General features: G+C 48.6%; 1 protein-coding gene across 2 annotated transcripts in view; it reads left to right on the top strand.

Moving 5' to 3' along the window:
* ANP32A (acidic (leucine-rich) nuclear phosphoprotein 32 family, member A) overlaps window positions 1-12,255 on the top strand; it is a 41,002-nt gene extending 28,747 nt beyond the window's left edge. Inside the window, exons 2-7 of one of the 2 annotated variants that reach the window (XM_011968805.1) lie at window positions 2,887-3,036; window positions 3,274-3,396; window positions 6,204-6,402; window positions 7,743-7,840; window positions 10,321-10,384; window positions 10,652-12,255. In XM_011968805.1, coding sequence (XP_011824195.1) covers window positions 2,887-3,036; window positions 3,274-3,396; window positions 6,204-6,402; window positions 7,743-7,840; window positions 10,321-10,384; window positions 10,652-10,713 — 696 coding nt within the window. In that variant the 3' untranslated portion in view covers window positions 10,714-12,255. The remainder of the gene's footprint in view (window positions 1-2,886; window positions 3,037-3,273; window positions 3,397-6,203; window positions 6,403-7,742; window positions 7,841-10,320; window positions 10,385-10,651) is intronic. The other variant, XM_011968813.1, reaches the window with a different exon arrangement.
* The last annotated feature ends 1,789 nt before the right edge of the window (window positions 12,256-14,044 follow it).

Below are 14,044 nucleotides of genomic sequence, written 5' to 3'. Positions count from 1 at the left end.
CCCCAACACAGTCAAGAACTTGTAGAATTGACTTGGGGGTCTGGAGAGAGCTTGCGCCTAAGTTTCCTGTCCCAAGAAGCCACCAGGGGCCCCTCCGCATCTTGTGGCTAACACCAGCCACCTGAGTGCAGCAGACACCCACCCTCCTGTGACCTTCTTTTGGGATTTTAGGATAAGCAGTTCGGATGTGCCTTTAAAACAGAGAGAACACACCCCAAGGAATGGTTATGGAGATTAAACGAGACTGTGTATGAAGCACCTAGAGTGTGCCTAGCGAGTGTTCGAGAAAAGTACGATGATTATTTTTAATAAAAGCATTAATAGTGGTTGCTTGCATATTGTCCTCGAGAGGAGCAGCCACCAGTTTTGGTGTGGTGGTAGGAGCCGGGGACTGGCCTCGTCAGGACTCCGAAACCTATGTCTATCTGTAGCATTCCTGGGCAGGGGTGACAGGCAGCACTGTTCCTCTCCAGGAAGGAGGCCAACTTCCTAGATGAATTCCCTGGGCTCCCCAGCACCGTACTCTGAGGCCCTCCTCTCCTTGGCAAACAGCAGTAAGAGGAGAAGCCATTGACCTGTCTAGAAAAACCGCATGTCTGCAGTCTTTGAGGGTAGACTGGAATCTCTTCTCATATTTGCCTTGCTTTGGTGGAGCTTCAAGAATTCCCAGGCCTTCCAAGAAAACCAATTACTAAAGAAGACTGTGGGCCATGTGACTCCAGTGTTTACTGCAACCGAAGGAGATGTCTCCCCTCCCCCAATACAGTTACTCTCCCTCCATCTGCACTGGTCCCCTAAGGCCTGGCTTCCTGGCTCTATACTGCTTTCCTGTCCTAGGGCAGAAGGCCTTAGAGGATTTATTCCCAGGCACTCTTGCCATGACCTTGAGAAGGTGGCTTGACCTGGACATCTGGATCTCAGGGACTGAGGGGGTGGGAAAGGACTGAACCTCCCCCTCCCAGACCCAAACAGGAAGGTGGGCCTTGGTGACCATTTCCTAGGCTGAGAACGCCTTAGCTCCAGAAGAGGGCTGCGCTCCCTGGCTCTCCCGCTTTGTGGGCTGTGCTAGATGAAAGCCACAAATTGCTGCTGTCCCTGGCGGAGCGGCATGCCTCCACCCACCAGTGAAGAATGAAGGCAGGGCAGCTGCAGGGCCCTGCAGGACTCTGAGATCCAGATGTACCCCAGTGCTCCCCTGCTCTGCCCACTGGCAAGAGGGGGCTGAGGAGGGGCATAGCAGGCCTCACATGGACTCTGTTTCCATCTCCTTTCCACCCATATCTCTCTTTGGCCCAGAGATGCCTGAGTAACAGGGGTACCTGGTCACTCTGGGCCCAGAAGGAAGAAGGTAGGCATGTTGGCCTGCTCAAAGGAGCAGGAGCGGCCCTGGACAGGGACAGGTTAGAAAGCCTGGCTGCTTATCCAAGAGAAGAAAAGGCCCTGAGGGGCAGGAGCAACCCTTTGAACAATTTTGTACTGCTGTTGAGAAGGACAGGCTTGTACCATGTGACCCATTGGTGAGAAATCAGGGCCTGTGGATGGAAGTTCCAGGGAGGGAGGCAACAAATCCAGTTGACATTGGTAAGTGTTTCCTGGCACCTACTGGGAGCTTGGGCTGCTGCGTCTTGGGCTGAAGGGACTCTTTCAGATACCAGGTGCAGGCAGGGATCACCTTTAAGGTGTCTTCCAGTCCAGAGAGGCCAGGTTTCCCAGAAGCTGGCTGCTCTGGGGCAGGATGGAGAACTCTGGGCCAGCTACCACACGCCGGGTCTCCCTGGCTTACTCCAAGGGTCATTTCGTGCCTGCGACCTGGTTACTCTTCTCGGCCTGTCTTCTTACCTTCATTAGAACCTGCAGTTTCACCTTCAGCTAAGTCTACCTCTTAACAGCCCCGTGAGAGGGTGGCCTTTTATTCGTTCTTTCTATCTCATTAGAAATAAAGGATTTAGGACCCAAATTGTGGGTAAGGGAGCTGAGTGGGGAAAAAGACAGCCACAGAAGTGCCTCCAAAGACAGACTTTGAGACAGACCTCAGCATTTCATTATGGGCCCATCCTAGGTTTGTGGGTTTCCAATCTCCTTCCACGTCTATGCTGGACCATGAAGAGCAAAGTCTAGAGCTGTGCTAGCCAATATAATAGTTACTTGTGTCTGTTTATACTTAAATTAATTGAAATTAAATAGAATTAAAAGCTTCATTCCTTAGTCTCACTGGCTGCACTGCAAGTGCTCCGTGGCCACACGTGGCTAGTGGCCCCTGTCTTGGACAGTACAGACTGTTGCCATCCTTGAAGGAAGTTCTATTGGACAGTGCTGGGCTAGAGGTGGGAGAGTTGGAGGAGCCCCTGGTCTGCTGCCCCTGCCTCAGGACAGGCCACATGGGTACTGCTGTGTGAATGCCAGCTACAGGGGCAGGCTCTGCTGTGATGGCAGGAGTGGGTGAAAGCAAATGGGCATGTGGGGGCATTGGGGTGGCGGGCCTAGCCCAGAAGTCCCTAACAATGCTGTGGCTGATGTGTGTGCATTTTGGGATAATGGGAGAACAGGGTTGGAATGAGACCATCAACCTTGCAAAGGCAGCAGGGCTTACTGGGTTTGTCTTCTGCAGTCCAACCAAGGCCCCTGTCTGGAGTGGCCCCCTGGTTCTGCAGCTCAGCTCACCACAGACTTCTTCTCACCCCAATGTTGAAAAGGCAGAAAAGTCAGGGTGGGCAACTCCATCCTGTGGTCGTTGGCAGCACAGTGATCCGGAAAGCTAGAAGAAGTGACGGAATGACGGACCGCTTCCTGCCACTGTCTCCCTGTCCCCTAAGGAGTCCTCTAACACCCTTCCCCTGCTTCAGCCCCATTCCTCACCCCCACTCACACAGCTGGGCCTTCTTTCAGGTGAAAGAACTTGTCCTGGACAACAGTCGGTCGAATGAAGGCAAACTCGAAGGCCTCACAGATGAGTTTGAAGAACTGGAATTCTTAAGTACAATCAACGTAGGCCTCACCTCAATCGCAAACTTACCAAAGTTAAACAAACTTAAGAAGGTAAATAGAGTGTTTGGAGTCTGTGTGTGCTGGGAGGCGGGGGTGGGGAGGGGAAGGGTTATTACCTGTGTTTAGGAAGCGTAATTGAAGGGAAAGCCAGGTGCTTGCACTAACATGCCAGACAATTCCCTGAGACTGCTTTCCCTTCTTGCCCGTCTGGGGAAAGCCAGGCAGCTCTGAGCCAGGAGCCTTCATTTTAAAAGCCTTTTCTGATTTTTCTCTCCCTGCCTTGTTTAGCTTGAACTAAGCGATAACAGAGTCTCAGGGGGCCTGGAAGTATTGGCAGAAAAGTGTCCGAACCTCACGCATCTAAATTTAAGTGGCAACAAAATTAAAGACCTCAGCACAATAGAGCCACTGGTAAGTCATTCGGACCCTCCCCTCCCTGCAGGGGTAGGAGGTGGGAGGAATTGGCATCAGCGAATACTACTTTTGCATTTATCCTTTTCCCACTTAATTTCTTTGACTCTCATGATGTGCTATGAGATAGAATTGAGCTGTTGTTTCTGCTGAGTCCATAGAGAAACTGAGGCCCAGAGAAGTTAAATACCTTGACCAAGGTCACACAGACAGAATGGGCAGCTTTTGTATGGGTAGGGTAGAACCCTAGTCTCAATTTCTGCTCCTGCTTTTCCACTCATAGTTTCTGCTCAGCTTTGGAAACCTGAGCTGTAATGTCTTCAGGTTCTGGGCGTGGCTTGTTGCCCCTTTTTGGGAAGGGAGGAGCAATCCAAGAATTAAACTGTCCCTGGAGGTGGATTCCAGTTTTCTCCTTGGGTCGCTGGCCCCTGAACTGTGGGAGATGAGTCAGTCCTGACATAGAACCCTGGAATGACTGAGAGCTGTGTGGTGTGAGAGCCTCATGGAGGCAGGCCTTCCTCAATGTGGTGTGGAGAAGACTGACCCCTGGTCACCAGTCCTTGGTGCAATAGTGAACAGGCTCTCAGGGGCCTGGGCAGCGTTTCTGGCTCCTCTGCTCATCCTTGTAGAGATGGACATCCCCTAAGCTTCACCGATTTACCAGCCAAAAAGGGGCAGGTCATGTTCAGAACAATGCTTTCTTTATTACCAGGATCTGATTTGCTGTATTCCTTTGATTTTTAAGGAAATCAACTGTAAGATGTGTCACTGAAAACAACTCTTTTGGAATAGGAAATACTACCACATGAAGTAAATACACCTGTTGTGAATATACATACAGGAGTCACCTCATAAGGCCAGGCGTGGTAGCTCACACCTTTAATCCCAGCACTTTGGGAGGGCGAGGCAGGTGGATCACCTGAGGTTAGGAGTTTGAGACCAGCCTTTCCAACATGGTGACACCCCATCTCTACTAAAAATACAAAAATTAGCCGGGCGTGGTGGCAGGTGCCTGTAGTCCCAGCCACTCCGGAGGCTGAGGCAGGAGAATTGCTTGAACCTGGGAGGCGGAGGTTGCTGTGAGCTGAGATCGCATCATTGCACTCCAGCCTGGGTGACAGAGCGAGACTCCGTCTCCAAAAAAAAAAAAATGGGGGGCAGCAGCAGCACCTCAGGCATCTTAGAATTGGGGGAAAGACCAGGAGGACAATTGGCCACGTTTGCCAAATTTCCGTTCTGGGTTTATAGGGGAGGTGGGGTATCCCTCAGATTGGGTTGGAGTTTTCAGGGTTTCTGTCCCAAAAGGCACTCCTTGCTCTCCATGGATGCTCATGGGACTTGCTGGTGGCCAATGTGGCAGAACAGGACACTGGCATTTCTTTTCCAAGCTCTTTACCTGTCCATCAATGGCATTGGGGCCAATTAGTAGAATGTACTTCCCACAGAACTTCTTTTCAGGCCTTCCACTGGTCTTCCAGGAGAAAGCCAAACTATTCTGATCTGTCTGGAAGTCTTGATTTTATGTTATTACAAAAGGAAAACGTCTTTGAAGTTCTGTGTATGGGCGAGGTATGGGGATTGAGTATATAAAATCCTTGTAAAACATTGTGATTCGGTCACCATTAGGGATCAGGCACTCAGGCACGCCCATGTTCACACTTTCCACTGCCCCCTGCCCAGATCACCCGTGTCTCAGTGCTTTCCCTGCCCCTGCTTGTCAGTGTGTGTTACCTTACCTCCCTGGGGCAGGAAGCTGCTTTTGGTAGGGGGTGCTGGGCTTGCCTACACAGTCCACTGTCAAGACTTCCTCCCTGCCCTTGGCTTCTGCTGAGAATGACCCAGGTCTCAACTGCAAGGTCGTAGAGAGAGAGCAACCTAGCTCCCGACATTGACTCCAAGGAGCAGTGGTTTTACTCCCTTGTTAGACCTGGCCCCCTTTGGAATGGGGACTCAGCCTAGGATGGGATTTTTTTGTACCTGGTGCCTCGAAGGTGGGTGAGGTGGGAAGTCAAAATGCAAATCAGTTACTTTCAAGCAGTATGACCCTTCACTTCCTGGGCCTCAGTTTCCTCTACCATCAAATAGGGATAACATTGGCTAGAACCCGTCTGGTGTGAAGCTTTGACAGAGCACATGATGTCAGATACTACAGACAGAATTGGAATCCTCCATCGCTTTTTCTCTTATCCTTTTCTGAGAGGTAGTATTTCAGAGTAAGAGCACAGGTCTGAAGTTGGGCTGCCTGATGAATTACCAAATCCTGTACTCTCCATTTCCACATAGGTGAAGTGAACGAATAATTATTTCTACCTTACAGGGGTTGTGAGATAAAGTGACTCAGTACATGAAGTGCTATGTTAACTGCCCTCATCATCATCATTATCAGATACAGAAGGAGTTGGTGTGTTAGTTCAAGTTGCTTTTGGTTTCCCTCTCGTTCCTTAGTCTCAGGGAAAGGCAGCAAACCTCTTGGCTCATGCACCAAGAAAGCCCCAGGCTAATTTCAAGTCAATCACTGTTAAGAGAAGCTATAATTGCAAAATAAAAGTGTTAACATTGGATAAGGCTTCAAAGATCCTCCAGTCCAACCCCGTATTTTCCAGATGGAGACACTGAGGCCCACAAATTGCAGGTGATATGTCTGGGCAAATACTGTGGCTAAGCAGAGCCAAATCCAAGCTTCCTTATCACCTGGAAGTCGTGGTCTGTCCACTGTATCTCATGGCATCCTTGCCTTTTTGCTAGGGCTGTTCCCCCGCCTTCCTCCCACAAATCACTTACTGTTGGTTTCATTTTTCCACTTGCAGAAAAAGTTAGAAAACCTCAAGAGCTTAGACCTTTTCAATTGCGAGGTAACCAACCTGAACGACTACCGAGAAAATGTGTTCAAGCTCCTCCCGCAGCTCACATATCTCGACGGCTACGACCGAGACGACAAGGAGGCCCCTGACTCAGATGCTGAGGGCTACGTGGAGGGCCTGGATGACGAGGAGGAGGATGAGGATGGTGGGTGACGGGGTGGTCCAGGGCTGCAGGGGCCCAGCTGAGGCCTTGGGGCTCCTCCTTGGCTTTGCAGAGGTGGGTGGGCTGGGTGTTGGGAGGCCCCCACCCAGCTACTGAAGGCTGGCTGGCTGGCTGGCTGGCAGCTACCTCCTTCCAAAGCTAGGGAGGGGAGTGGGGCTGTCTGCTTTATTTTCCATAGTCCCTAACCTGTCTCATTGGTTGTCTTCCCTAAAAGAACAAAGTATGAGTCCCATGCTCATGGAAATATCCTGAGATTCTCCAACTGCGTAATAACTCCTTTAAAATCATCCAGCTGAATCCCCACTTCAATTTTTGTCCCTTTCCAAAGCCCTTCAGGGAGTGGTATTCTACTGTCATCCTATAGTGTGACCCGCACTTAGACACTCTCTCAGGGAGGGAGGGAGGGGATAGAGAGAGAAGAGGGTGTAGACCCCCCTTTCCTGTCTAGGTATTCAGTAGTGGAGAGGAGGTCCAGAGCTAGAGGGGTTGTGGGGCCCCCTGGTGGTTGCAGCCCACAGCCCCACACTTAGGGGCACTGGCTCAGATGCTCAGGAGCCACAAGTGCTGGGAAGTTGAGGGCTGCAGGCCGCCTGTAGGGTTCCCTGGCAGTGTGTTGTGCAGTCGCGGCCTACAGGAAGGAAAGAGGGAAAAGAATGGGGTTCTTCGTCCTGTTACATCCCCTTCTCCCTTGCCACCAGCACAGTGCAGCTTTCCCATGGGTCTTCGTGGCCAGATAAAGTTGAGAATGGAGACACTTGCCTGATTGATTCAGATACGGGATTTTGGTTTTCCTTGTTCAATTGGGAGTGTTTTGCAAGATACTCAGAGACCGTGTTTGCCTTGGTGGGGATCTTGTGATATGGCAGAAAGGAGCCAAAACTGGCAGTCCCAGTACCAGGTCCCCTAGGCCCAGCTCAACCAGTGACTCAATGTGTGACCTTGAACAAGTCAGTTCTCTCTGTGCCTCGGATCTCTCACCTTTAATGTGAGGAGTTTGCATTGACCTTGCCGCTCTCCCGGGCCCTGGAACTTATTGTTCTGCTCTGACAATTTTCTGGTGGTCTCAGTGTGAGAGACCTCCAGAAGGGGTCTTTCACATTCATAACACTTGTGAGGGAGGGCTTATCTTTGGCACAACTTCAGGATGTGTTTAATTATGTCTGCATTGTTTTCATGAGAGTTAGTGTGTTCAATCTTTGGGCTTAGGTGGGTGCGGCAGGGTCGTGAGCCCCACACTGAAGACGCTACAGGGGCCTGTGCTGTGTGGGGGCGGAGCCAGCTCACCACTAGTTCTGTTTCCATTCCCCATTTCCATTGCACAGAGGAGGAGTATGATGAAGATGCTCAGGTAGTGGAAGACGAGGAGGACGAGGATGAGGAGGAGGAAGGTGAAGAGGAGGACGTGAGTGGAGAGGAGGAGGTAAGGAGGCTGGGCTGGGCTGGGCAGGGCCACCGTCTGCCCCTTTGAGGCAGTCCCACTGACTGCCTCTGTGATCAGTCTTGGCAACCCTGGAGCCCTGGTTAGGAAAGTTGCTCCCCGGTGGGTAGTGAAGTGAGTCCATTTCGGAGCCTTTCACTGGACTGTTTCTGGGGAGACAAGACTTGCAGCAAGCTCTGGGGAGGCTGGATTAGAAGAGGGGAAGAGGATTTTAGAGGCAGGGACTGAACCTGCTGGGGTAAGCCTGGCCATTGTTTCTGTGTGAAGAAGTACAGAATGCATGACCCCATTTTCTGCTTTTTGCTTTCATATGCTAATTAAGATATTCATTGAGCACTTAAACTGTGCTGGGGACAACCAAAGACTGCCTTGAACTGATAGGTAGCAGGATAACACTGCTGGATCCCAAATCAGAGAGTGACACTATGGAAATAGAGCGTCAGGAGTTGGCCATTTTCCTAAACAGATTGGCTGGTTCCCAGTTTTTTAACAAGATCTGTGAGGGGGTGAGTCCCAGCTCTACCACTCACTAGCTGTGTGTCCCCAGACAATTTACCTGACCTTTCTGAGCCTATTTCTTCATCTGTAAAACAGGGATCATGATAGCTTTCTCACAGGGTTGTTAAGAGGATAAAGTGAAGTGTAAGTAAAATGCTTAAGGACAATGTCTGACAAGGGGTAAGTGTCTGACTGCTTATTGTAGGCGTTCACACCCTCCTCCAGGTTCCTGGCACTGTGTTGGGTTTTGTGTTTGTGTGTTCTGAGCCTCTCTGTAGCAGAGTCATTTTCTATAACTTGCTCAGAATTCTAAATCAACTCTTGCTAATTGCAGAAGTTAGACCTAGAGAGTTTTAAAGTGACAATAGCATGGACAAGGTACCTGTGTCCCCTCCCAACTCCCCCCGCAGTTTCCTGTCTCCCTCAATGGAGGATGCAGACACATCCGCTTGCCACACGGACTCACTCAGATAGTGTCTTCCAGTTTCAGCCAGCCGGCCCAGGCTTGAGAGACACAGGCCAATGACAATAGAAAAGCGGAGGCCAGGCGCGGTGGCTTATGCCTGTAATCCTAACACTTTGGGAGGCCGAGGTGAGCAGATCGCTTGAGGTCAGGAGTTCGAGACCAGTCTAGGCAACATGGCGAGACTCCTTCTCTACTAAAAATATAAAAATTAGCCAGGCATGTTGACGGACACCTGTAATTCCAGCTACGCAGGAGGCTGGGGCATGAGAATCGCTTGAACCCGGGAGGCAGAGGTTGCAGTGAGCTGAGATGGCACCACTGCACTCCAGCCTGGGCAATAGAACGAGACTCAGTCCAAAAAAAAAAAGCTGGCGAGATGAGCTTGGTTTCTGTTTAGTTGTGCTGCTGGCTTTGTCTTCTCCCTAGGTCTAGACTCCTAGGCTCATCTCTAAAGAATATTGTATTTTAAAAATAAAGTCTTAGTAAAACAGGTTTCCCTAGAACAGGGCAGTAAGTTGTATTGGCTAATAGCTGTTTCGTCTTCCCCTTCCTGTCACAGAAGTGCTGCATGTGGGGTTTGGCGGCGGTGCAGGGCGGGGAGGATTGTGGGTTTTTTTTTTTTTTTTTTTTTTTTAATAATCTCACTGACCATCTGCATATTTCCAACTTTCAGTAAAGGAGAGCTTATACATGCAGAAAAACTCAGAACCTTAGCAAACAGACTGATGAGGGAACTCTTTGGTGACATTTTAAAAGACTATTTCCCTTGACAAAAAAGAAGTCTGTCACCAAGTTCTTAAACTTCAGGAACTGGGTTTAACAAGCAGAGGTTCAGCTTGCATATACTTTCAGGAGCAGAGGAGAGCCACGGTCCTGTGTTGAGAAGGAAAGTCGTATACCTTGCTGAACCTCAAGCTGGTTGGCAATGATGTCCTCAGGGGGGTCTTGAATTTATCTTCCCCATCCCTTCCAGGTGGTCCAAGTTTGCAAGCTAGGGAAGGGACTGGATCGGGTGACATTGGACTTGCCCACAGAATCTGGATTTGCTGAAACTGGGGTCTTCCCTTGAAGCCAAAACTAGATTGAGGACAGATGCAAGAAAGGATGGCCTACTTTGCACGGCAGGGAGTCTGCTCGGGAACTTGCTCTCCTCAGAGAACGCGCAGACTGGAAAGCTGCCTGCCTTACAGGGACTTCAGATGGGAGTTCTTAACCTGGGTGCTGGAATCCATCACCCCCTGAAACTGCTTGCAAATATTATAAATGATGCGGACATTTTCTGGAGAAGGAGTTCAAAGCTTTCTGCAGATTCCCCAATGGGTCCTTGATCCAAAATAAATTAAGAACCTTTGCTTTACATTCCTCCCGAGATGGCAAGTCTTGGTGGGGGCTCTGAGAGGCTGGGGGTGACCCCGGCCTTTTTGTGCTCTGTGTGGCTTCCTCAGCGTGTCTCAAGGCGGGGCGTTTCTAATGTTCTGGTGTCCGTCTTTTCTCCTAGGAGGATGAAGAAGGTTATAATGATGGAGAGGTAGATGACGAGGAAGATGAAGAAGAGCTTGGTGGTATGGCAGCCTTTTTACTCTCAACTGGTAGCAGCCTGGCCCTTTTACTTTGGCCTTAGATCGCTGAGGCTCTGAGTCCCCTGGCAGTGGGCAGGACACTCCTGTCAGAGGCCTCAGGTTCCCCCTCCAGCTGTGCAGATGTCTTGCCTTGGTTTCCAAGGATGGCACAGCTTGGTAGTCGTGGGCCCCGTGGCTTCTCATTGGGTGGGTTGAGTTAAAGAGGTGGGATTCATAACTAATCTAAATGCCACTTTCTTGCTCTTCCAGAAGAAGAAAGGGGTCAGAAGCGAAAACGAGAACCTGAAGATGAGGGAGAAGATGATGACTAAGTGGAATAACCTATTTTGAAAAATTCCTATTGTGATTTGACTGTTTTTACCCATATCCCCTCCCCCTCCTCCAATCCTGCCCCCTGAAACTTATTTTTTTCTGATTGTAACGTTGCTGTGGGAACGAGAGGGGAAAAGTGTACTGGGGGTTGCGGGGGGAGGGAGGGCGGGTGGGGGTGGAATAAAATACTATTTTTACTGCCACTCTTTATTTTTTCCCCCTACTTTTTCTTTGTGTCCGGTTTTTGTCCCTGTAAATGCGATAGCTAAGTACACACTAAGTGAGCATTTGTTCCTGACTCTCAAAGAGGATGGTTTGGAGTTCTCTTACGTTTCCTGGTATTTCCCAAGTCTCTTGGGTTGGGTAGAAGGCTGTGGCTGGTCTCAGTTTGGTTTCTCAATGCCCAGGAGGGGCTGAGCACCAGCCATGTTTTTTTGCTTTGGTTCACTTTGTACCTGCTTTTCTCGGGCCTGCTAGAGGCATCCAACGCCCTGGTTTGTAAATAGCAACCTAAAGGCGTATTTTGGCACTGGTCTGGGGACATTCCCCATCTCTCATCCCTTTTCCCCCTTCACAGATGGTGGTGGGCTTCGCTCTACAAAGAGGACTCTGATGTTACTCTTGAGAGCTTATGAGCCAGAGAGCTGAAAACGGCAGGCTTGTAAGTTACAAGGAAAATGGATTTGGTAATTAAAATTAAAAGAGAAGAAACACACCCTCAAACTTCAACTTCTTTAAAAGAAAAAAAAAAAAAATACTGTCCTATCTTGTTCTGTAAAATATTAGAACGCTTTGTTTTACAAAAATGATGAGAGAATTCTTCCACATGTACTTCTGTGCTTAGAACGTTTTTACAGTCCTAAGCGCTGGAGACGTTGCTGCATGTCGGCTGGGTTTTTTTTTCATACACCCGAGCACGGAAAAACTAACGCAAAATTGTATTTTCTTACCTAGTGGAAATCTGAAATGACTGCAAATTCCTAGTGAATGTACAGGTTTGCTTTCGTGTCCCTCTTCTGGTTGCTTTAGAAGTGACGTGTAATTTCTGAACCCATGTTTCATCTGTATAAAAGAACATCTGCACCAGTTTTTCTCCTGCCCCTCAGAAGAGCCAAACTTTGAGTTTTATGTCTGTTTGTCATTGATAAATTTCAATAAATCTTTTTATACAATTTTTTTGGGGATGGCTTCTTTGAGTCCAACAGGCCATTGATCTTGTCAAGATGCATTCCAGATGAACTGCTAGGTGAGGGGGAAGCTTCATTTTTGTTACCTGACAGAATAGCTTTTCTTATGAGATATATATATAATGTGATACTAAGTTTGGATATTTTTGGTCTTAAAGCAAGACTCAGTGGTGTATCTTCATTAAAAGCTTCCTTTAAAAAAGTTACAGAGTTACTAAAAAAACAAGTACCCAAACAATCAAGTTGGGCTAACCTTGGAACCTTGTTTTGAATATCTTTCATTGTTTTGTTTGTCGTATTGTAAAAAGAATGTATGGTTGAAAACTCAGGAATGTTTATAAAACAAATTATTTCACAAACCCAGAGGTTTACATATGGTGTTTTATTTTGTTACTTTACTTAACAGTATTAGAATCATTTCCTTGTACCTTTAATTTTCAAAAGCATGTATCTTAAATGGCTACATAGTAGTCCATCAACTATATTCTGATTTACTTAATTCTAACCAAATGGTTAGATGTTTTCGTTATGTCCAACTTACCCCTAGAGTGGATATTGTTATATTACTACTTATTCATACTTTTTGTGGATTTCTTAGTACAAACTCTTAGAAGTAGTACAGTCATTGGACCAAAAGCTGAAAACATTTATGAGGCTCATGTACAAGGTTCCATGTTTTCCAGAAGAGTTAAGCTAATTTACTGTGGTTGTTTATACATGTTCACATATACTCATTCTTATGTATTCATTCTTTACAGCCTTGAACCCACAACAAGCCCTAATTCCTTACAATGTCTTATAGTTACTGTGTGATTCCAGCAGTGCAAAGTGTTTCCAGAAGAGTCTGTGACCCACCTCACCCTCTGGGTGGTACCCTGGCACCTACTGCCCTTTGGAGCAAGCTGCCTGTGGTTCCAAGCATGGGATGGATGGGATGGAGAAGTGACCTCCTCCGGGCCAAGTGCTGTGCTAATAAGCACCTGGGCTGTGAGAATGAACTAGGCAAGCATGTTCTTGTGCCTCTCAGAGTGAAAGAACATGGAAGTGGGGTGAAATTGAGAGATACTCTGGTCTGGCCTCAGGTTTTCTGGCCCTGACTTCCCTCCATGGGGCCTTTAAGGATCAGGTGACTAACAGGTACAGCAATAAATACCATAGGCCAGGCACGGTGGCTCATGCCTATAATCCCAGCACCTTGGGAGGCCAAGGCGGATGCATTGCTTGAGACCCACGTGGGCAACAGAAAGAGATCCCGTCTCTACAAAAAATACAGAAATTAGCCAGGCGTGGTGGTGCATGCCTGTAGTCCACTTGAGCAAGGGAAGTTGAGGCTGCAGTGGGTCATGATCACCCCACTGCACTCCAGCCTGGACGACAGGCTGAGGACCTGTCTCACAAAGAAAGAACTAAAAAATGTAAGGAAAAAGGGAAGGTGGTGAACAGGTTGATGTTAATGGGCCTCGGGGAGGAGAACCCTTTCTGTATTGATCATGCCAAGCATTCGTGTTAACCCTTGAGGAAGATCGTATTATGCCCATTTAACAGATAAGGAAAACAGGTCAAGTCACTTGGAAAAAGTGGAATCAGCATGCAACCCAGGCCCATCTGGGGCTATTTGCATTTCATGGAACTTACGAGTGGCACAGAAAGCTCAGACAAAGAGGAGAGAGGGGCAGGGCTGGCTTTTCCTGAGCTCTTGCTATGTTCTAGGCCCTTTGCTTCAAATGCAGCATCTCATTAATCTTACCGAATCATCACAGCCACCTTAGGTAGATGCTGTTACCCTTGCTACACAGTGGCTTAGAGGGTAATGCCCAAGGCCATACAGCCAGGAAGAAGAGCACCATCAGGAACTAACCAGGTGTGCGATTCCAGAGCCGGCCCTCTTGCCTGTACCATAAGTGCCTCCCACGTCCTGACTCCTGCTTCCCAGATCAGACCACTTGTGTGAGTGAGGTGTGTTGGAGTAGTTCCTCACCCTGACCATCACGGCTTCAGCGAGGGAAGTTTCACCACTCAGTGCACTAGTAAATGCCATAGGACAGACCCCTGAGATAGAAGGACTTAGGTTTCTAAGTCACCCCGTGCAGCCCTCTTATTTGACCAAAGAGGAAATCGAAGCCCAGAGAAGGCAAGTGATGTG

Source organism: Mandrillus leucophaeus, unplaced genomic scaffold (assembly GCF_000951045.1).
Source record: "Mandrillus leucophaeus isolate KB7577 unplaced genomic scaffold, Mleu.le_1.0 Scaffold12, whole genome shotgun sequence".
NCBI lineage: Eukaryota > Metazoa > Chordata > Mammalia > Primates > Cercopithecidae > Mandrillus > Mandrillus leucophaeus.
Note: the sequence above shows the minus strand (reverse complement) of the source record. Positions and strands in the feature narration are given on the sequence as shown.